This window comes from Aythya marila (assembly GCF_965140915.1).
Source record: "Aythya marila genome assembly, chromosome: Z".
In the NCBI taxonomy this organism is placed as follows: Eukaryota; Metazoa; Chordata; class Aves; order Anseriformes; family Anatidae; genus Aythya; species Aythya marila.
In genome coordinates, this window is record NC_139080.1 from 52,404,287 (window position 1) to 52,428,182 (window position 23,896).

Genomic DNA, 23,896 nt, shown 5'->3' on the forward strand with positions numbered 1-23,896 from the left:
CCTCTACACTGCCAGGCCCACACTGCTGTCTAGTAAAGCATCTTGGAGTTTCATAATGGAGATCAAGGATAAAGTGATTATAAGATAAGATGCAAAGAAAAGCAGTAGAAATTATAAAAGGCCTGGTGAGGATTAATACAATCAATGAAATACATTGGACCATGTTCCTTCCCTCAGAAGAGAAGGACCAGTTCAAGATCTTCATATGTCCTCCCATTTTTGAGTTTCTAAAACTACCAGGTCCTATTAACATTATCTTTAAAGACTTCCATCCATCCTTAGGCAAAGCATAACATGATCACGAACACTGCCCAATTCCTTACCATACTCTACCAATGCTGTGATTTGGAAGGATCTGTTTAGGGTGTCCATGAAACACTCCATCATATAGCCACTTAATTTCTAGTTATCCCTCTCCCACAGCAGAGTTTCTTACTTGGCTTCAACTCAGTTTAATTTTCCTTCAGTTCTTCAGGTGATTTGGTCACTTATTAGTTTTTACACTGTATACAATCCTCCCTTTAAAATCTGGGCTTTTTAGGTAGCTACTCTACTGCTTGCAATTGTTGCAACATCAGTGGCAAAGTCAGTATACCATTTTAACCCCACCAGTTGCTTTGTCTATTGCCATTTCCCCTACAATAGAGAGATGCTCCGTGCAGTTTGCATTGTGTTTCCCTGCTGCATTTATGTTCTTCCATGTCTGTTTACCCACTGCCTTCTTTTAAAGTAAGAACATTGCAGGCTGAGAATCTACTGCTACCCACCTATATTGAGTGAATAGTTCAACCTGTCGGTCATGTTTCAACCGTGTGTTCTTATAATTTGTTATTGATAAAATAAAAATACATTTCTGAATATAATGCGTCAGATAAAAACAAGCCTTCTGTCTACATGTCAAACATTGAGACTCATGTGCTTATCAATTTCCATACCATGCATAAACTAAAAGTTGTCTAGCTGTTTCTTACTCTGTTGAATTAAATTCAATCTCCTAATGAAACCACACTTACAGAATATAGGAACACAAGTAGCTTTAGCAAGATGCTTATTTACCCAATCTGTCCACAGGTAAACAGTTCTTTTCTGAAATGACCCTTTACTCAGGCAATAATCTATCAAGTTTTATTGTTGTTTTGTTTTGTTTCATTTTTGTTTGGGCACTGGTAACCAAACAAGCCTTGTGATTTCCTTCTCATTTTTAAGGGCAACTCATCAGGTATTTTTTTCAGGATCATTTCAGGTTTCCCTCTCTATTTTCCTGCCCCTTTAATCACAGAACCAGAAAGTATCGTCAACTGGATGGGAATCATGAGGATCACCAAGTCCAACTCCCGACTCCTCACAGTGCAACCTAAGTTAAACAGCATCTAAGGACATTGTTGAAAAGATTCTGAAACACTGACAGATTTGGGCCATGACCACTGCCCTGGGGAGCGTGTCCCAGTGCCCAACCACCCTCTGGGTGCAGAACCTTTCCCTAGCCCCCAGCCTGACCCTCCCCTGTCCCAGCTCCATGCCATTCCCTCAGGTCCTGTCGCTGTCCCCAGAGAGCAGAGCTCAGCGCCTGCCCCTCTGCTCCCCTTGTGAGGGAGCTGCAGGCTGTCATGAGGCCTTCCTCCCCTCAGTTTCTTCTCTGGGCTGACAAACCCAGGGACCTCAGCTGCTCCTCATATGTCTTGCCCTCTAGACCCATTGCTATCTTTACAACCTCCTTGGGACACTCTCCAATAGTTTTATGTCCTTCTTACACTGTGGCACCCAAAACTGTTCACAGTACATCAAGTTAGTCTGCACCAGAGCAGAGTAAAGCAGGACAATCACTTCTTTTGACTAGATATCTCTAGTAACACTAGATGTGCTCAGTGCACCCCAACTGAGCACACTAGATGTGCTCAATGCACCCCAAGATACCGTTGGTCCTTTTGGCCGTCACAGCACATTGTTGACTTATACTGAGCTTGCCACCAACAACCCACCCCAGATCCCTCTCAGCAGGGTTGCATTCCAACACTTGTCCTCCAACCTATACATAAGCCAGGATTGCCCCATCCCAGGTGCAGAATATGGCACTTACTTTTGTTAAATTTGATATGGTTGGTGATGGCCTAGCACTGCAATCTATCAGGATCTCTCTGCAAGGCGTTTCTACCTCAAGAGAGTCAACAGCTCCTCCTAACTTAGTATCATCTGCAAACTTACTTATTGTGCACTCAACTTCTGTGTCCAGGTGATTGATTTAAAAAAAAAAAAAAAAAAAAAAAAAAAAAAAAAAAAAAAAAAAAACTTGAAGAAAATAGGCCCTTAAAATTGAGCTCTAGGGAACAGCCCCGGTTACTGGCTGTTATCCCATTTACCCTAGCTCTTTGAGTCAGACCCTTCAGCCAATTGTTCACCCGTTGTATTTGTTGATGTCTTGCTATATGCTGGACATTTTGTCCAGAAGGATACTGTGCAAGACAGTATCAAAAGCTTTACTAAAATTAAAAAACAAAAACAAAACAAACAAACAAACAAAAAAAACCTTCCACTGCATTCCCTTTTCCACTAGGCAGGCAACCTTGTCATAAAAGAATATTAGGTTTGTATGGCATGACTTTCCCTTCAACAACACATGTTGGGTTTAGTATAAATATTAATACAAATACACAGAAACACACATGCTGCTGTCATCTAAATGCTTCACTTGTCTCTAAACTTGAGATGTAGAGGGAAAAGAAATTCAGCTCTATGAAGTGCTACATTTTTGCATTCTACTTTAAAACTGGCCCTATTAATGCAGTGAAAATACATGGGTGCTGAGGATCCATTCTACGTTTTAATGTTTTAGTCCTATGACAAAGTACCGCCACGTTCATGCTTCAATTCTACATAAAGCAAACATCTTAATTAACACCATGTAGTTAGAATAGAACAGTTATAGCTGGAAGGGACCTATAAGGATCTGTGAGTCCAACAGTAATTCTAATAATATTCTACAGAAAATAATATTATAATCATAGAGCTCAGCAACTTGTAATTTGTTCAGGAGACCTGAAGCATACGCCTTGGCATTATTATTGCTGCCAATGGAAAGACTTCATCTCTATCCCTAGATCTGAGTCATCTCAGATCACTGCAGGCAGCATTTTCAAACATTGGAGCTGAAACATAGTAACATTTCTTAAAGAAAAAATAAACCCAGCTATTTAAATGTCAAACCTCCAGCCGCCAACTATGTTGATGCTAAAACGTATGCCCATTTCAAAACAGCTAAAATGAGCAAAGGCATTTTACCTCTCTGTCAAACATCAAATCCCTCTAGCAAGTTTTAGATCAATGAAAAGCAACTGGTGTCTCAGGAAACAGGGAGAATATCAGTTAGCTTACACATGAAGACTACTAACATGCCTGCAGAAACACTACCTTGCACAGCGTTGGTCAAGTCATATCACATACTTCTTCTGAGCAACAGCATCCTATTTACTTTGTAGAGAGTTTTCACAAATTCCAGGGACGACAGTAGAAGTGTCACTACCATTTTGTCTCCTACCCTAGGTATAACAACCAGTACCAAGAATGAGCAAAACCCTCAAGAAATAAATAAAGGGATCTCCATATGCTTCTTTCTTTTTCTTGTAGGTGCAATGAGGTCTGTTTCTGGCTAACAGGAAGGAATCCAGCAGATGTTTCTTCCTTTATTACTCAATCCATCCTCACAACTTGTTCTATCTTCTAGCCACTCTGGGCAAGTCTTTCAGTATCACTTCAACCCTATCACAGCAGGCTGGCCAAATCCATACAAAGAGTGGCAGCAACATCCTTCTCCCAGCTGCCCAAGTTCCTGTCTCCATCCTGTTCAATCTCAATTTTGCCTCTGCACATTCAGTTCAAGCACAAAAAAACTCAGGACCAGAAAGGAGCACAATGAACAGCAAGTTGACACCCCCACAGAGCACAACCAGTGATGGAATAAACATCTTCCTCTGTTCCACTGGCCACAAAACTTTTCTTAAAATGCTGCAGGAAAAGGCCAAAAGCCAAAAATCCATACACCAGTGGAAGAGAGCTGCAGAGAACAAGGGCATCATTAGTGCCCTAGGGCCTTGAAACAGTGGGAAGTTTGTTCAGTAAACTTTGAGGTGAACAAGCCCTGCACTTGTTCTGCCAGTCCTTGCCAATCTGATGCAGGAGAAAAGTTCCCATCTGATCCCACATCTGATAATTAGCTAAATGCTGACCACAAGAAATAAGACACACCAACAAGTACCTGAGAGTTTTAACAAGTATTGGCAAGCAGTGTGGCCACTGACAGCACTTCTGGGAAGCCAAACTCTTGGGAAAGCAACAACTAGCTCTACGTTTGGGAAACAAAGAACACGGCTGGGTAAGGAATGTGGCTCGGGAAGGGCTACAAGGAAGAAGCATTAATCTGGTACTTGAGATTTAGGAGGTGGGCATGCAGTATTACTCCTACAGGGTACAAAGCCAGGGAAACAGGCAGAACAGGGAGACATCCCTGTGAACCCTGACTATAACTACAAAAGCAGAGGCATCTTCTGTTCAGCAGTATGCAGACCACAATCTTGCATCCTTAACATGGACACTACTCTTCCAATTCACCTTGCAATTGAAGAGTTTATGCATTAAAACATCACCTAAATTTGCCCTGTAGTCACTGCTGGCTGGCTGGCTGCCCAGTCAAACAACAGTCAAAGAAAAGGGTATCATACTCCAAAAGAGTGGGGTCCAAACTCCCTCACCTCAACAAACAAACAAACAACACAAACAAATGAACAAACAACACAAATCCCAACTTAAAATACAACAGAAAGGCTATTCTGCTCAAAGATGAGGCTTCCAGGATTCTGACATTCCCTGGTTTTCCCTAAAAATGGTAGCCATAAAACACTAAGATGCAATAGCAACGAGACAGAAACAGCAACAAAGGTGAAGATTGATGCTCTTAGGGATTGTGCTTCTGCCCTGGTTGGAAGGCTGGAAAAACATACTTTATTAATTGCTTTTTTGCTATTCATACTTTTTACTTTGTTACAAACTAAGAAATTGATTAAAAAAAAAAAAAAAAATCAGGGGTAGCATGTCTAAGCATATGTAAAGCATGCCTCTTCCCTAAAGTAGAAGAGGGAGCCGAGTGGTTCTAGGGCTTACTGGATCACAGTAACAATCCTGTGTCACTGGCACCAGCTGAGAGAATTTTACTGAAAAGCCTCCTTGCTTCCACACAGGTCTCCTCTTATTCTGGCAGTATGTGAAATTGCTTCAGCAAACCTGCTAAAGATCCTCTGCACCCTTCAAGATTTCCTCTGACAAGCAGCATAGGAGAAACACACCCTGATTTTGTGTTACATATTTTGAAAAAATGTACAGGAATAGGAAGGGATTTACAGTTCTTAAACAACAGTCCCAGAGACACTACTTAGTCAACCCTTTTTGTACCCTACTTAGCTCCGGCAAAGCATGCAGGTGTATTTAAATTCCAGTTTCTAGATGAGACAAAGTTCTTTTCCACTGGCAAAGGCTAAAGTTCAGAAAAAGCTGGAACAGGGTAATTGGTGTTTCACTTAGCAGTTCATGCAGCCAGTGCTCCATTTAATTAAATGTAATTTAGATGTTGACATAGCACGCACTGGGAAATTTTAAAAAATCTTCTAACTCTGACTCTGCATGTGTTTTGTGATGTGTGCTGTTATTAATGATAGATACTGTTTGGTTTGCATAATAGTGAAAAGTGTGACTATTGAGCTTCAAGGGCAGACATGAACGGTGCTGCTTTCTACATTTCAAGAGCTGCTTACCACTAAAAAGGAATGATCTTGTGCAATGGCAGCATGACTGAGAAGACATTGGAAGCCACATCCAGATCTGTTTAGTTTATCACTTGCACTTAGTACTGTGTTATTCCTGCAACTCATTATGTTAATCAGTAAAATTAAAGAACTATTATTTTGAATTACTGCACACAGTTGTGATACAAACAAATTTATGAGGCTCCAAGTCTGCTAGCCATATGAATATAGAGTGGTATTCTGCTCTACAACACAGTTAGGCCAGAGGGTTTTGTTTTGTTGTTTTTTAAAGAGCTACTCAAAAAAGCAACAGTATTAGCCAGGGCAATTTAGAGCAAGTATTTTATAAATTCCCAACAAGCTTTTGCTTAAGGGTGAAGTAATAATATGAAACCATTTATCCATCTTTTGAGTCATTTTGCTTTATGGCTTTAAGACAATTGGCTACATTCATGGATTTCTCCAGTTTATACAAAAAGGAAGGAAGGCAGTCCACCACCTCCACAGCTCTCGAATACAAGCAAACATGCATAACCTCGGTGCTTATACAAGCAGTGCCTCTCCACGTATGCTTTCTCCTTAGTTGATGATCACATTGCAGGTAATACTTGTTCCTCTGTTTTCTTGTGTTCAGTCACACGATTTTTGTGTTTGACTTGCTTTCAACTCTTTCTTACTGAAAGTGACAGTGGTCTTTTTAGTGGACTTGAACATACAGACCCTGGGAATCCATTGCCCCACACCCAAGTCAACAGAGCTAACTCTTCACCCTGTAGTACTGGAAACCCTTATCTTTGATACATATTGCTACAACATGATAGTACCATCAATAAAGCCATACAATCTTTCTGGACAGAGAGTAATACGAATTTAAGTTCTGCTTCTCAAAAGGACTGAAAGAACACACAAATCTTGTTAGGTAATTCATCCACTACTCCTACTAACAGTTTGAAGTCTTTCAATATGCACTTTTAATTTTTACTGTGTAAGACAGCAAATCTGTTAAGCCACACTGTAACTGCTAAATCAGTGTAAAGAGTAAATAAGTAAGAAAAAAGAATAACCACACAACAGCAAATAGTCACAACACCACTATCTCTATTTTTGCAAGAAGACAAATACTTGTAAATTATCAGGAGTGCAAAAGAACAATTTACCACAACAGCAATCTTACCGTTTTAAGAAGAGTTGGACACCACAAATTACTCAATGCCCTTATGTTATGCAAAATAGAGAGAAGTTGCAGAGGTGATCAACACTTGTTGATCTTTTGTGTCTCTCTTTTTATTTGAAAAAAAAATGTTTTACATCTAGTTAGATTAGGATACAATAAAAATAGGTTCCTTACATATCTAAAAATCACACAACATGCAAGTAGGTTACAAAGAACAGCATTAAAAACAAAACAAAACCACCAATGACTATAAGAAAGCCTGCACTGCTGACTCTTTGCTGAGATGGATGCAAACACCTTCTTACACTACTGCCCTGAGAGAAGCATACAAGCATTAAAGTGGCTGTTATGCTTTCTAAGGACAATGTAGTTGCTGGGGATGGCCTGCCTCAACCTCTCAGTATCTACCTTCCTTAAACTTCACTTCCGCAGAAAATACATCAAGCACCCAAAACACATCCAGGATATACAGTTGAACACTTCAGATATGCTTGCTGCTACCCACATAGAACTGAGTCACACAAATTCAAATATATTTGCAACTTTTAATGAATGGATCAATTTAGGAGAACAAAAGAAATGTTCTAAGAAAGGCCCCTCAGGGAACAATTTCTGCACGGAAAAAAAAAAAAAAAAAAAAAAAGTATCAGCAGAAGATCCACTGCACTCTTGTCCCAGAACAGTTCTATTCAGACATGCACTCTGCTATTACAATTTAGGTACCCTTTTTCCTTTTCTCCATTTTTATAATGCTCAGCAATGGACAAGAGGAATTCTATTATACCCTCAAATCTCCACAAGCCATCCAGCTCCCTATCTTCTTCCAACTATGATATTAATCCAAAGACAAAAACAAAACTTTTTCTGCAGCCATTTCAATTATACTGTATGCTGTATGCCTTCCAGCCTACAAAACAAGTCCATAACAATGTGAGGCAGCATTTTGACAGTCACTCACCCCCTCCCTAATTCAATTTTGTATCCCAAGTGAATTAACTTGATCAGAGCCCATGTGTAGATTATTTATACACAGAAAAACAATCAAAATCCAACTACACCTTGTATGAGCCCCTCTTATTGGCTCCAACAGGACATAACAGAACCTCTAACATAGACATGCATTTCCGATTATTGGGACCAGTCTTTTATGTAGCTTTATGTATCACCTGCAATTTGCAGGCCTAGGTCACATACAGCTTATTTTATTCCCTTTTAAAAACCAAAAATAAATGATGTCATAAGAGCCTCTGCCATTACCTTGATCTACAGCCAACTTCCTAATGAAAAAAAAAAATTAATTAAATCAGGTTATTCCTTCCTCAAACAATGCTGAAAATGTTAACACTATTATTATAACACCTGTACTCATATGACTAGCTCCCCAGTGGGTGGCTTCTATTATTGTCAAAGTGACTTAACCACTAACCCTGTTTAAAGATGATCAAGCTAATTGGGACAAATTCTGCCTTGGTCTCTGGCTGCAATACAAATCTAGGTAACAGAGTCAACCTCATAAGGTGTTTTTGTTAACAGATTCATCTCCTTTTATTTACTTTAGGAAGAATTTATATTAAAGATTATAAAATCATATTCTTTACTTGAATTTTTGACTTCTGCACTTGAAATTTTTACTTCACTAATCATGACTTTGAGCTATGGGATAAGCAAAAAAGGTGTAAGTGTACCATTTTTTCCAAATTCAAATACTGTCCTTCTGTATGTCTCAACACCACTAAAAGATTGCTAATACACAGTGAAGAGTAGGACAGCCACTAAAAATTATTCTCTACTTCTTGAAAGTCAGCAGCTGATTTTTTTTTTAGCAATTAAAAAGCAGAATACAATCACAAGATGTACTCTGCTTGTTGGATTAGCTTAAGCTAGCATTAGCAAAAATAAAAGCTCAGTTAGTAAGTCTCCATCATACTGTTCCAGACAACCCTTTTACAAAAGGCAGTCTGAGAGCAGCTGGTCAAAATCGTTTGATAAAGATTCTGATTCTGACCCCAGAAGTGACTTGCTTAACCACAAAAATATTATTCACTTCTCTCTTTTTCTTCAACTAAGTGTTTCTATGCCAATTTTTTTTTTCTTTAAATTCCTTTCTGCCGTTTTCTGAACTTCCTTCTTATCTTTCACTTTATCATTTCACACTTTTTTTTTTAGGAGAGAAATGAAAGAAAGGAAGATGGGAGATCAGATATGCTACAAAATGACTACTGATAGTATTCAGAACATCCCCCCTCATTTTGCCAGTAATGAAGGAAAAAAGGAAAAAAAAAAAAAAAAAAGGTTTTTACCAAGAAACAAAACAAAAACAAACAAATCCATCAAGAACCTGGCAAACTTCTGGATTTTTCCCTCCTTTTCTAATACCTCTCATGCCAGTTCCCTGAACATCTGCAGATCTCAAACTTTTCTTTATATTCACCTACATTCTCTACCCATTTAACGCAACTCATCTAGGAATCAACATTTTTTTTGCCCAAAGACCAATTCTCTTGATTGCAAGGAAGTGACACCCAAAACTTGCCTCTTAAGCTACCCATTAAAAAGTCTTAACACTTTCTATGATACCACACAACATTTTTTTTTTCTAGAAGTCTCTTTTCTCTGTTCACAGCACCCTTCCTCTCCTGCTTTTTAAATATCTTCTATGTACTTCCCTAGCACTAGGTGATCAACAGGTTTGAAGAAAAGTGTAGGAAAGAAACAGTTTCTCACTCTTGCAGATGCAGCCTAGTATCTGGAGGTACTGTTTGTGTCCTCTGTAGCAAGAGCAAGAATTTTATTATTTTTTATTTATTTTATTTAAGCTTTTATTATCACTACAGGTCTGCATTTTAAGCTTAATCATATGGTTTCATTGAAGTTCTCCAACAGGACAAAGAACTGTTTTTCAGGTGCATGGATGGAATTATATGATTCCTTTCCCACTGGTTATCAATAGGAGTTCTACATTTGAAAATTTTCTGCAACTTAAATCTTTCCTAAGAAGTAAAGCCAGCACTGATATATTCCAAAGTCAACTGGTGACAGGACAAGTTAATGAGGTATGCACTGGTGAAGGTCATGACCCAAAACACCACGTTTATTCTTGGTTTTGATGCAACTTCAGATTTTTATTAATAATCAAATGAAGTTGCTTTTTGGACAAGCTGCCTGCTGGTTTTCTTTTTTTTTTTTTTTTTTTTTTTGTAATCAATATATTAAGTGGCACCTTAGAAAATTAAATTCTTGCTCTGAGGCACCTCTTACCATTAGAGTCCTCCACTTCTTCAGCAGGAGTGTGGTTCTTGGAGGTGTGGTGGGCGTGTGAGGCTGCAAGGTTGACAATGCGGGGTCTTGGTAGTGTCAGTGCTTTCCCATGCACTTTCAAGGAGTGCTCTTTCAGCTGGCTGATTGTCATGGTGGAAAATGAGCAGGAGGAACATTTGTAGGCATGTTCACCTGGGTGAGCGAAATACAGGCAAGTCATCAGCTCACAAAAGAAACAAAATGGGGTCCCCATACTTCTCCTATTGAACTTGGAAGTAAAGTTCACATGGATTCCTTCAGCACTAGATTGATCCCAAAGAGAACAAGGTACGTGCACCTCCTTGTTGGAGCAGCCTGAAGTCTGTGGGTACAGACACCTGCTTTGGAACAAAGTATTGCTTTTGGACAACTGCAGATCCTTGTGAAGTGACTGATGTCAAAAAAACAGAGACCAGACTATTAGCATGCCTGTGTTGCATGGTATGAGAAGAAAAGAAACTCTGAGATGAAAATGGAATCACTTAACTATAGCTTTCCAAACTTTTTTGGGAGCACAGCAGCTATAGAGAGTGAAATCACTTGTTTCTGCATGCAGCACGTTCAGCATCATTATTAAAGAACAAAGAAGGATACTACAAAATTATATCAAAGGTTCCTCAGAAAACCAAAGACAAACAAACAAATGAACAAAGCAAAACAAAAAAAAATTACATTTGGGGAACGTCACATTTTCTCCTTATCAAAAATTTCCCATTAGGCAGGAATAATCTCCACAGAACTGGTAACAAAGTCAAAGTTGTTTTACAACAAGAAGTGAACATGGCAATACCAAGAACAGCGCATATCTGTAGGGCTATGTGTGTTATGAGAAAGCACTAAAAGAAGTGAAAGAAAAGAAGTAATGAACAGTAGTGAACTTAATTTTGAATACATTCCAAGCTACAGAGACAGCAAACCAGGGGAAACAAATCTTGAGATAAGATTTGTTTTGCATTAAGCATGGAGGCAATTGGAACACAAAGTGAAACTCTCCCAACACAAACAATGTGATAGTAACAGGTGCCAAGTTGTTGTTTTGGAAGTACCACTTCCATGTACACTGGCCACATATGAGCTGTATATAAAGAGCCACAACTCATATTGGAGTAAAATATTCATGAACAGTACAGCAGACCAAGGGCTCTGGTAATGAACAAGGCAGAAAATGTTTTCCATCTCTCAAATTTAGCAAGCAGGATTCTCAAATAGCATCATTTCCAACACCACAAATATATGAACCAAAACAGCATGTGTAAACATGCATATTACAAGTCAGAATAAGCACACCTGAAAAAATCAGCAACCATCTTACAAAAAAAAAAAAATAACTCCCAACCCTCTCTTTCTGAAAAACTATGCTAATCATGGGGACAAAACATAAACTTAAAAAGACTCTTTTGGTACATCTGAAAGAGAATAGATCACAGACTCTGAAGAAGTAAAACAAGAAATTGTCCCATTTCTTCAAATGGTATTTCTCACCTGCATATTACATCAGTTATGTATTACCTTTATACAAACAGAAATAAAGCACTTTTTGGATAGCATGTACAACAAGCTGCTTAATGGAACACAAGAATGTAATGCCACAATAAACTCCCAAAGTATAAGATACCAGCGAGATTCAGATATAAACCTTCACAGTTTAAGAAATTGCCGGACAATGGTAGGCAACAACCATGAACTTATAAGCATCACAAGACATTCAAGGAAAGACGATGATTACATATTAAGAAGGCTGGACACGACTAAAAAATATACGTGCTATCCATCAATAACAGTTCAGGTAGACTTCAACATGAAAGGATGTAGTAGCTTCTAGAGACAAGACTACAGTTTGACTCAATATAAGACTTTGCATGTTTTCAACTGCCAGTTTTTCATTTCATAAAAAATATTGTATAAATATACATACAAATAAATACATCTAAAATTTTCAGGGGGCAGTAGGGGAGAGTACTCTCAGCACTTGATATATACTTGGAGCATTACATTTCAGATTATGTAGAATGCAAACAGGGCCAATACTCTTCCACTTCAGGATCTGGGATTTTAGTGCATTTTAAAAGATCTCCAGGAGACTAGATAAATGAATAAAGGGGCACAGAAATTTCTACTTCTAAACAAACTGATAATGAGAAGATTGACAACAGAGAAAAAATGTTAACAAAAGAGGTTCAGAGAACCACTGTGTCACTGAAAAACTGGGGAGTCTGAGGAGAAGTTTTCATTGAATGTTTATTCACTATCATATATTTCTGAAGGACTGACTCAATACACAACAAAGCAAATCTCTGACTGAAAAACATCTGAGCAATTTTCTGTGATGTGAAAATTTGGTAGAAATGGACTGAGGCAGAAACAGATCATAAGCCTCTGAAAACCCTATTACACAAGTCATTGTGCAAAACGCTATCTAGGCAACCATGAAATTGTGTTCTTGTATGATGCAAAACATGGCCCTTCGAGGAGTGTCCACTAATCAAGTTCAATAGCATGACTTCATACTAAGTAAATCAATAACCTACATGAAGAGGAGTGTGAAGTAAATATCAGTTGCATGCAAACTTCAGATCTAAAAATCTGGCAGGTTTGAACACAGTAACACAAAGAAGCCCGGCTTTACAATAGCGTAGAGAAAACATTTTATGGTTGGTGAAGATGAAGAAACATGTCATCTCTGTACAGGATGTGGGATTCTATAAACTGAAACTGCTGCATGTAGTTGGACTGCTTTGGAAGTAGAGAATGCCATAGTCATATACAGATGAGGTTGGCAATAGACAAGCTAATCCACAACACCCATCCAAGTACAGAGAAGGGTCCTAGCAGAAGCTCTGTGAAATCTGAAACCAGCATAGGAAATGGAGTACAAGAAAGACCAACAATCCCTCCTACATTTTGTAGACAAAAAGTGTCTTGGATCAAGGGTGATAATTACCTTTATTAAAAATTATCAGACAGTTATGAATTCCTCCTATCTTTTCTCCTCATTTTCACATCTTCCTCCTCCATACCATCTTGAATATAACAAGATGTGAACAAATAATAAAGGAATGTACTTCTAGACCTTTGTTATCTGTGCCAGTAGTTTCTGCATGTGAGTTGGAAACAACTGATCTACTTTGCAGTCTTTTAGATCAGCCAATAGTATGTCATGTGTATCAGAGTGGATGTCTGGACAGTGGTTTGGGGTTCGTTTTTTTGTCTGTTATCCAGGAAGATGCAACAATTGCAGACAGAAACAGCGGTTCTTGCCTCCAGTTTTCTGATAACTTTTCAATGCATGATGCATGACACTGCCAAGAATCTAGGGCCATGGAGTGAAGACAAGACACCTACCAGGATATTTTGAGCATCAAGTTTTTTAACAATCACATGTGCAATACTCTGTGGTGATCTATCTTGTATGATATATCACCTTCCCAGTTCTTGTTTAATAGAAGCATGTTTGCATGCTCACTTGTATGGATTCTGTACTGCAATACAGAGAACTCCAAGATAAATTTCCATGTGCAATAATGGAATGATGATGTTCTCAGTCTGCTGAACACAGACTTGAATCCCAAAACTTCCAGTGTTTGGCTTTACCATGAAAGCCAGCATAGGAATCCACCAAAACCAAGATTCAGTCCACAACTGTTTTCCCACTTAAAGCACAAACATAAATACAAACATAATAGAGCAAAGTTCAGACAGTGGTATAAGCTGACTAGATTTACCTGGAAACATGCAAGCATAATAAGAACAAATCATTTACAAAAATGAAATCAGAAGAAAAGGAAAAATTTCTAGAAGTACTCATCACAGTTTTATAATTTTTTTCTTTCTGAAAATGTTATCCAAATTTCTACTGATTCCAATAGGTGCACAGGTTGGCCAATCCTGACTTGCCATTGAAATCTTACCCAAATCTGGTGACAAAACACGTGACTCGAACCAGCATCTCTCATCAGCAACAAGAATACATGGGCCATTTCTGCTGCTGCACTGCAAAACTGGGAGAGAAAACTTACCAGCATGAGCCTTGAGTATATGGGTTTTCAGGCGGCTATTATAAGAGGACTTGAATGGGCACAACTTGCAACGGAACGGCTTATGATGTCCATGGTGGGTCTGCATGTGACGATCCAGACTTGAAAAGGGAAAGACAAAAAAGGGAAACACAAAAAGGTAAATAATTTCAACTATTCCTTCAGATGCAAGGCAAAAGAGTTACAGCATTAATTAAATAAGAGCCAAACCAGGCTCAATTACAATTTCTCATACAATCTCTTTAAATTCAACAGGTCTACCTACAGATAAAGTAGAATCTAATTTGAGGAAAAGGAGCAGAGCTGACACCAATTCTGTTATGCAGAAAGCAAGCCTCTTAAATAACTTCTAGTGCAAAATTAGTATAAATTAAATTATACCTGATTTAGACTTAAAGGAACAGTTGAAAGAAACAAGTAGCAGATGAAAACAGTAAAATTATCATTACAGAATATTTTTCCTTGGAAACATTTTTGTGGAAGTATGCCCCCCTTTGTCCTCTTGAAAGAAAAAAAAAAAAAAAAAGAGAGAGAGAAAAAGGAAAAATAAAAAAAAATATATTTTTGACCAGCTTTAATGAGGAAGCCTTTTGGTTACAGCAGCAAAAGCAGATTAGAGATCCTGCTCTGGGGAGGGTGCCAGCAGGCTGCAGTTGATGAGTTCCAGGATTAAAAGGCAACAGAGTTTCAGGCAGAACAGAGTGGGATATGCTGCACAAAGCTCAACAAGAGAAGAAGGGGTGGCTAAGACCAGCCTCTACTTTCTTCAGGGAAACTGGAAGCTACTGACAGCTTGATAACCAGGGTGTGATCAGAACCTGCTCTCTCTCCACAGCTTCTTTTAACAGTTCAGTAAAATTTAGATGGGGGAAAAAAAAAAAAAAAAAAAAAAAAAGGAAAGAAAAAAAAAGGACATTGCCACAGTTTTTACCAAAAGATCAAATTCATTCTAAAGTCCTGCAGAGCTCTGCAGTTTCTATGCTGTGTCTCACAGTCAAGAGTTCACAGTCTCCAGGTGGTAAGTAAGTAGCTTCAGCTTGTGTTGTAAACATTTCCAGTACAGCCTCTTCCCTGGAAACATTAATGCTTTGTGATCTAGTTTTCGCTTGAGTCTCCTTACACATGGCGATAGAACAAAAAGGTAGTTAGAGAGGGCTGTAGGAGTAGTAATTTGACAGAACTGTCCCCCACTTGCCACCTTATTCTAGACATATTTTAGGCTTATTTCCTTGTTTTACCTAAATCATCACGTTCTTCTTTACTGAATATCAACATGGAATCAAGCGCAGGCTGTTCCAGCCCTCTCTCACTACACAGATTGTCATGGGATCTTTAGTCCCACACTGACAGAGCTTAAACCAGAACATCCCTGTTTACAAGACCTAACACTAAAGTCTGTGTCTTCAAAAATCTGATGGTTGCAAAAAAAAAAAAAAAAAAAAAAAAAAAAAATTAGAAATAAACTTATGTCCCTCTCAGGGCCGCTTCAAATAAATACAACTTAAAACAAATCCAGGATGAAGTTTGCAGCATGACAAACTGTTCAGCTTTTCCAGAGAAATAGGAAAAGATGTCTCAATATGCAGACTGGACCCACTTCTTAGGGACATCTGCTGCTTCATTGGGACCCCAATTAAAGTTGTGAAGACAAAGCTTCCTACTCTGTCTGATGCAGCCCTCAGGTTATTATCCATTATTGATTTTTCAGGCTAGTAACACTGAAGTTTCAAAGTCTGAGGGCAATCAAGAGAGACTTCAGAGCCTTGTGCCAACTGGTTAAGGGATCAGGAGCACAAGTAGCATTCTCCCCTATCCCTCCAGTTGCAGGGAATGATGAGGGGAGAAACAGGAAGAATCAGCAGGTCAATACCTGGCTCTGAGCCTCGTATCACTGGCAGGACTTTGGATCATGGGTTGTTGTACAGGATACCAGGTCTGCTGGCAACAGATGGGGTATACCCATCTCAAAGGGGGAAAAGAATTTTTGCACAGGAGTTACCAAAGCTCACTGAGGGAGATTTAAAGTAGATTTGAAGGGGGAAATGGATAAAACCAGGCTCACTAGAGACAAGTCTGAGGTCAACATACCAGTGGTTGTGGGACAGCGTGCTAGCAAGGTCCTATGGTCTGCCATCCCAGCAACGTTAGGGGATGGAGAGCCATGTGACAGAAAAGGCACAAGAGATATTGTTGATGGGTGACATCACTGAAGTGCCTGAGAATGGTCACATAGTAATTAAAACTTCTTCCCCCCAAAAGGTGACAGAATCAGTAGCCCAATTGAAGTGCATCTACACCAATGAACACAACATGAGCAACAAACAGGAAGAACTGGAAGCCATTGTGCAGCAGGAAAACGAATATAGTTGCCATCACAGAAATATGGTGGGATGACTGGAGTACTGCAAAGAATGGCTATAAATTCTTCTGATGCTAGAGAGTCAGTGGTGAGCCCTGTATGTTAGGGAGTGGTTTGACTGTCTTGAGTTTCATGATGGTGAAAACAGAGTTGAGTGCTTATGGGTAAAAATCAGGGGGAAGGCCAACAAGGCAGATGTCATGGTGGATTTCTGTTAAAGACCATCCAACCAGGCTGACAAAGTTCCTGGAGTCCATGGAAGATAACTTCCTGACTGAGCTGATGAGTGAGTCAACAAGGGACGGCGCCCTACTGTACAATTTGCTTGTGCACAAAGAAGGACTTGAGGGTGATGTGAAGGCTGGAGGCTGTCTTGGGCATAGTGATCACAAAATGATAGTTTTCAATTCTTGGAAAAGTAAAGAAGGAGGTTAGTGGAACTGCCACCCTGGACTTCCAGAGTACAGACAGCCTGCTTAGAAGAGTGGTTGGTGAAGTCCCTTGGGAGGCAGTCCTGAAGGGCAAAGGTGTCCAGGAAGGCTGGACACTCTTGAAAATGTAAGTCTTAAATGCAAAAGGGGTTCCCATACCCCTGAGCTGGAACATAGGGATAGGAAGCAGAATGAAGCCCCCATAATCCAAGACAAAATGGTTAGTGACCTGCTACACATCTTAGACACATACAAGTCTATGGGGCCGAATGGGATCACCCAAGGGTAATGAGGGAGCTGGAAAAAGTGTTCACCCAGCCACTTTCCATCATTTATCAGCAGTCCTGGGGCTAGCCTGGGAGATGCCAGTTGGATGGAGGAAGCAAGTGTGATGCAAAACTCCAGGAAAGGCTCGAAGGAGAATCCAGTGAATGTACTGGCCTGTCAGTCTGACCTCAGTGCCAGCAAAGATTATGGAGTAGATCATCCTGACTGCCATCATATAGCACATACAGGATAACCAGGTGATCAGGCCCAGTCAGCAGTGGTTTATGAAACTGTGGCTAACCTGATCTCGTTCTGCCACAAGGTGACCTGCTTAGTAGATGAGAGAAATGCTGTGGATGTTGTCTACGTAGACCTCAGGAAAGCTTTTGACCCTGTTTCCCACAGCATTCTCCCGGAAAAACTGGCTGCTCATGGCCTGGATAGGCATATGCTCTGCTGAGTGAAAAACTGGCTGGGTCCAAAGAGTTGTAAGTGGAGTTAAATCCAGTTGGCAGCTGGTCACAAGTGGTGTCCGCCAAGGCTCAGTACTGGGACCAGTTCTTTTTAATATGTTTATCAATGATCTAGACAAAGAGATCAAGTGCACCCTTTGTAATTTCACAGATGACACCAAGTTAGGAGGGAGTGTTAAACAGCTTGAGGGTAGGAAGGCTCTACAGAGGGATCTGGATAGGCTGGATCAATGGGCCAAGGCCAACTGTATAAAGTTCAACAAGGCCAAGTGCCAGGTCATGTATTTGGGGCACAACAACCCCATCCAACACTACAGGCTGGGTGAAGAGTGGCTGGAAAGCTGGCCAGTGGAAAAGGGTCTGGAGCTATCGGTTGATCGCCAGCTGAATACAAGCCAGCTCTGGTGGCCAAGGCCAGCAGCATCCTGGCTTGTGTCAGAAGTAGCATGGCCAGAAGGACTAGGTAAGTGATTGTTCCTCTGTACTTGGCTTTGTTGAGGCCGCAGCTTGAATAGTGCATTCAGTTTTGGGTCCCTCACTACAAGAAAGACATTGAGGTGCTGGAGCATGTCCAACGAAGGGCAACAAAGCTGATGAAGGGTCTAGAGAACATGCCTTATGAGGACTGGCTGAGAGAACTAGGGTTACTCAACCTAAAGAAAAGAAGGCTCAGGGGAGACCTTATCACTCTCTACAACTACCTGAAAGGAGGCTGTAGCGAGGTGGGGGTTGGTCTCTTCTCCCAAGCAACAAACAGTAGGACAAGAAGAAATGGCCTCAGAGTTGTCAGGGAAGATTTGGGTTGGATATTAGGAAAAGTTTCTTCACTGAAAGGGTTGTGAAGCATTCAAACAGGCTGCCAGGGAAGTGGTTGAGTCACCATCCCTCGAGGCATTTAAAAGTCACGCAGATGTGGTGCTTAGGGACATAGTTTAATTGCAGACTTGACAGTGCTAGGTTAAAGGTTGGACTTGATCTTAGAGGTCTTTTCCAACCTAAATGATTCCATAAAATCTCTCAAATAGTAAGATACTGAATGCTTGCAGCAAATACTTGTAGCAAATATTAAAACATGTTTTAAACAGCTGATAGGCAATGAGCTTGCTGAACAATTAAAGCACACTGTCAAAGATGTGTATAACACGTCTAAGCTATTCTAAAATACATACCTTAAGATGTTCAACATTATAATATTTAAAACTGTATTCATGACCACATATGTTGCCAGCACAATTCTTCCAAGGGCACATTTTTAAGTTTTGGTAAGATTCAGGAAAACAGTGTGTCAATTAAACACTGGTTTGGTTTCTTTCATGAACTTAATCTCTCAAGACAACAGTTGCATCGGGATCAAAAATAAAAGATAAAGCAGACCACCTCAACAATAGCAACAGCACCTATTATCAAACTAGGTGGTAACTGTAGTGTTCTTTGCTGCTATTCACTACTTTCTGACTTCCAATCCTTCTACTTGTAGGATAATACTTTATTCATTTCCTAGGTAGAAAACAGAGTAACCAGAGACAAAACTCAACACAAGTCTGATTTTGGAAGCAAACCAATTTACTAGGCAAACAGCAGGCTTGGCTTTGTGAGACAAGAGAGGTCAGGACATCCCCATTGTTGGCCTCAACAAAGATGGGTGGCATATGCACAGTAGTATCCATGCTTCCCCCACCCTATGGATCTTTCTAACATGGCACACCAAACTGTGGCATCAGTTTGTCATGACACTAGTAGAAAACTCGGTTTCCAGTGTAAGGAGTATAAAAACACTTTGTATTGTGCTTGTCTCCCACATACATTTAAAGGCAAAACAGCAACACATTGAACAAATTTGAGAGTGCTGTTGATAGTGCTACAAAATGTCTATATTGAATGAGCATGTTAATCATCTCTTCTTTTGTTAAAATGGTAAAGGAGCAGCTCTTTACCAAGAAACTAGAAAAATGTGTGTCACATATGATACATGTCACACAGAAAACTCTGTGTGTCAGTCCAACATGCTCCATTTTTGGGGGGAAGGTTTATATATATATATATATATATATATATATATATATATATATATATATATATATATATACAAATATATATATATTTGTGTGTGTGTGTGTATATATATATGTACGTGTGTGTGTGATGGTAAGAATTTTAATAACTACCCATCTGATGGCGAACTCAACCTGTAGGAACAAAATCATAAGAATTCCAACTATTTTTGATGACTACAAATTTTTCACATGCTGCATGAGACAAGGAAACAACTGATGGAATCATAAGTATACCATGCTGGTGTGAAATTGAAATATTTTAGAGTGAAATTGCACACCATGATTAAGGAAAAAAATCTATTTTTAAGGAATCTTATGATAGCTATTTAACATTAGATATGAAAACTCAATGATCAAGGAGTTGTAGTAGTTACAAACGCGTAATTGTGTGCAGCAGAAGTTCATTGCGTATTAACGATTAAAAAGAAACATACTTCTCTTCTTGACCTGTTAGGTCTCATACATTTGACATGGCTTCATAAGTGGTAAGCTTCAATGTGTACCTACTGAAAAGAGTTGTATTATTTGGATTGCATGCTTTTTCCCCTACATGCAACAAAAAGGGGCTTAAATAAATTCAAGAAGATATAAAGATGTGACATTTTAGAAGCAGTTACAAGTAATGATGGCTAAAGGGTTTGCAGCACATAAGATACCTAAATGCTGAGAAAATGGTTGCTAAAAATCAAGTTGAGTGCACTCCTCTTCACTGTCAACCTATAGAACAGTAGTGCTAATCTGTGCTTCTTTTGAAAACAAAAATAAAAGCCAGAACTTACTTGTGCCTGAAAGCAGAGACAAAGGAGCAATACTGGCAGCTGTACTTGTCTTCCCGGGTAAACATGGCCAGAGCCAAGTGACTCCTCTCGTGAGATCGCAGACCCTGCATAGACATCAAAACCCGGTCACACTGGCTGCAGTGGTAGCCCCCAGGCCTGGTTTCATCTTCCAAGGATGCTCCAGATTCAGCTTCTGTAAATTCCACAATGCCAGGGTCTTTGGCTCCCTCACAACCCTCCAAAGTTGTGTTTGAAGAATCTTCAGCTTCCTGCTAAAAAACACATACCCCCCCAAAGCCATCAATTCTCTCACCCTTCTGCCCTTCAGGCTTTCCCACGTGTTCATCTTAATTCCTAGGTTTCCCACTACGCTGTTTTTCTAAATATATCCCTACACAAGCTCCATATTAATGGCTTTCTGAAAAAAGAGCCTATTCTCGGGAGTGGAAGAGGTAATTGTATGTATACATACATGTTAAAAAAAAATCTCTCTGCACAATAAAATAATGAATGCAAAGAGATCAGAAACTAAATCAACTCTCTCTCAATAGTATTTATATGAATCTTCTAGACTTTATCAGTGAAACCTTAGTATGGTATAGAGCAAGTTCATTTTAGTTTATATTGCTCTAGCTTATAGTGTAGCTACTTTACAGACTGATAGAGTAGTCCGTCTTACCACATAGACTTTGCCCATCAGTGTCAAATTCATAAGAAAGAAGCAGGTGCTCTAAGATCCCAGAATCCTTCTTAAAAACAAAAAGCAAACAGAAAAGGTCTTTTCTTATTCCTTTTCTTAACTGATCTGTCCTTTCTCTCTTCTAACTAAAGCATGTGTATTTGCAGCAACTTTAAAAACCCGTAAGAATATCTGCATCATGTTCTTTCAGCCTTGGATTTCAACTTTTGTTCCCTGCTGCATAACATCTATTTATTCAAAAGATGGCATTGACCCCACATTAACTTCATAACTTCATGTGAGAAGCTGGGAGGAGAGGAAATGGTCTGATAGGAGGGAAACATCACTGTCTATTAGCAGTAAGGTAAGATTAAAAAAAAAAAAGGCACATGGGAGGGCAATTAAATCTCTCTGAGGTTGCATGAGTTTCCTCAAAGCACACAGCTAGTGTCACAAAAGAGGCACCCTAAGTCAGGCACTGAAACCTGCAGCAGGAGCACAAGGAAAAGGAATACAGACCTAGCTCCTGCAGCTTTATTGCACCTGCACTGCCCCTTACAATACCGTGGAAATCAGTCTGTGGAGCATGGTCTATCCTTGGAGATGTCCTAGAAGATGTTCTCTTTCACAGGGAGAAAGGAACAACTTTTACAACTAATCACCTGAATGGTACCACCATCTCAGCTGGCCGTTTCAATGTTTTGTCTGGAGCCAGTAAGGAAATCAGAGAACCGTAGAACAGCTTGGGTTGGAAGGGACCTTAAAGGTCATCTAGTTCCAACCCCCCTCCCATGAGCAGGGACACCTCCCACTAGAACAGGTTGCCCAGGGCCTCATCCAACCTGGTCTTGAACACTTTGAGGGATGGGGCAACCACAGTTTCTCTAAGCAACCGGGTCCACTGCCTCACCACTTACAGAATGAAGAATTTCCTCCTAACATCTAATCTAAATCTACCATCTTTTAATTTAAAGGCATTCTCCCTCATCTTGTCATTGTCTGCCCAAGCAAAGAGTTGCTCTCCATCTTTTTTATAAGCCCCCTTCAGCTATTGAAAAGCTGCAATGAGGTCTCCCCAGAGCCTTCTCTTCTTCAGGCTGAACATCCCCAGGTCTCTCAGCCTGTCTTCATAGGAGAGGTGCTCCAGCCCTCTGATCATCTTCGTGGCCCTCCTCTGGACCCAAAATTTCATGTGCAAAGGTATACCATAAGCAAGTTCACAATTCACCCATTTGAACGCACACTTACTCTTCTTAAAAGAAGAAACAAAAACAAAAACAAACAAAAAAGGAAAGCAGGTCTTTTATGTTTTAACTAAGCAGAAATGTAGCCCAGAATAGCTGAGAGAAAGCCTCCTGCTCATAAACCAAGTCTTTCGGTCATCAACGACATCAATTCCTTTGTGGCTGAGAAGAAATGAGAATTAAATAGTCTTCGTGCCCCTAGATCAAGAGTGGAAAAAAGTTAAAACATCTTAAAATAAACCAAATACACTGAAGAAACTTAATGTTTAAATGACTGAAACATTACACTGAACTAAAACACCCAGCTCAAAATCCATTCAACTTCACAAGAGCAGGTTTTCAACGAGTCCTTCATTTTAAACAATGTTAAAAGGTTTAATTACAGTTTTAAAATTCTCACCTTTACTGTAGCTGACACAGAAGAGACATTTCCATACTGGACATGCTTGCGGAGGTGATTACAGATGGCTCGAAGTGTTGGATGGACTTCCACACAAAATTTACATTTGTAGCCAACCACTTTCCGCTCTTTAAGTTTTGAAACATCTTCCAAGTGCCCAAAAGCCTATGAGTACACAAGCATAAATCAATTCGTATGCTAAATTGGGCTTTGATATCTCATTTTTAGAAATGCAGGCCAGATTTTGCAGCTGAAGGGAAATTATGTTTGATATGCACATGTCCTGTTTTGCAGGACTGTAAGACCAATTTTTGTTGATGTCTATCACTGCCTCTAGAACAAGTGGGCAAGGCATCTGTGCAGGAGAGACCTTCAGGTCTTGCATAACAGTGGTTCTCCAGAAGACTATTCAATCTGGCCTTAAACTGCTCTTTCACGACCCCACCACATCCCCAACAGCTGTGAGGGGCTTTTCTGCAGCAACTATATTCCAAATCAAAGCAGAATGAAGGGAGTGAGCGAGCAGGAAAAAGAACACAATTTGGTCTTCCAGTGATGGTGCACTAGTCCAAAGCTTCAGTCATCAGATAGATTCGTGTCATGTTAATATTGAGCGCTTTATCAGTGAACACACTGGAAGAGACGAGCTTGAGAAGTAAACTGACGCGTTACTCAGAGGTACTCTTAAAAAGGAAATTGGACATTTTGTGAAGAGTATGCAACAAAGTAAATGGCAGCCTTGCAACACAAGAACTAGGAACTGTCAGATACAGATGGCCTTCCAGAAGGGTGGGAGGAAGGGAAGGAGATACAGAAAATAGCAGTAGGAAAGGATACGGCTTCCCATGGAACCTAGGGAGGGGTGGAGGATGAAGGAAAGGATGAGGAAATTAAAGCAGAATGTATAATTGACTTA

The 23,896-nt window shown here is 39.7% G+C and overlaps 1 protein-coding gene across 5 annotated transcripts in view; it reads right to left on the minus strand.

Moving 5' to 3' along the window:
- ZNF462 (zinc finger protein 462) overlaps positions 1-23,896 on the minus strand; it is a 96,525-nt gene that overhangs the window by 25,781 nt on the left and 46,848 nt on the right. For 2 of the 5 annotated variants that reach the window (XM_082784384.1, XM_082784382.1), the window contains exons 4-7: positions 22,981-23,145; positions 20,658-20,761; positions 14,277-14,395; positions 10,222-10,413 (exon numbers count right to left, since the gene is read on the minus strand). In XM_082784384.1, coding sequence (XP_082640510.1) covers positions 10,222-10,413; positions 14,277-14,395; positions 20,658-20,761; positions 22,981-23,145 — 580 coding nt within the window. Of the gene's footprint in view, positions 1-10,221; positions 10,414-14,276; positions 14,396-20,657; positions 20,930-22,980; positions 23,146-23,896 lie in introns of all 5 variants that reach the window. The other 3 variants (XM_082784381.1, XM_082784385.1, XM_082784383.1) reach the window with 2 other exon arrangements.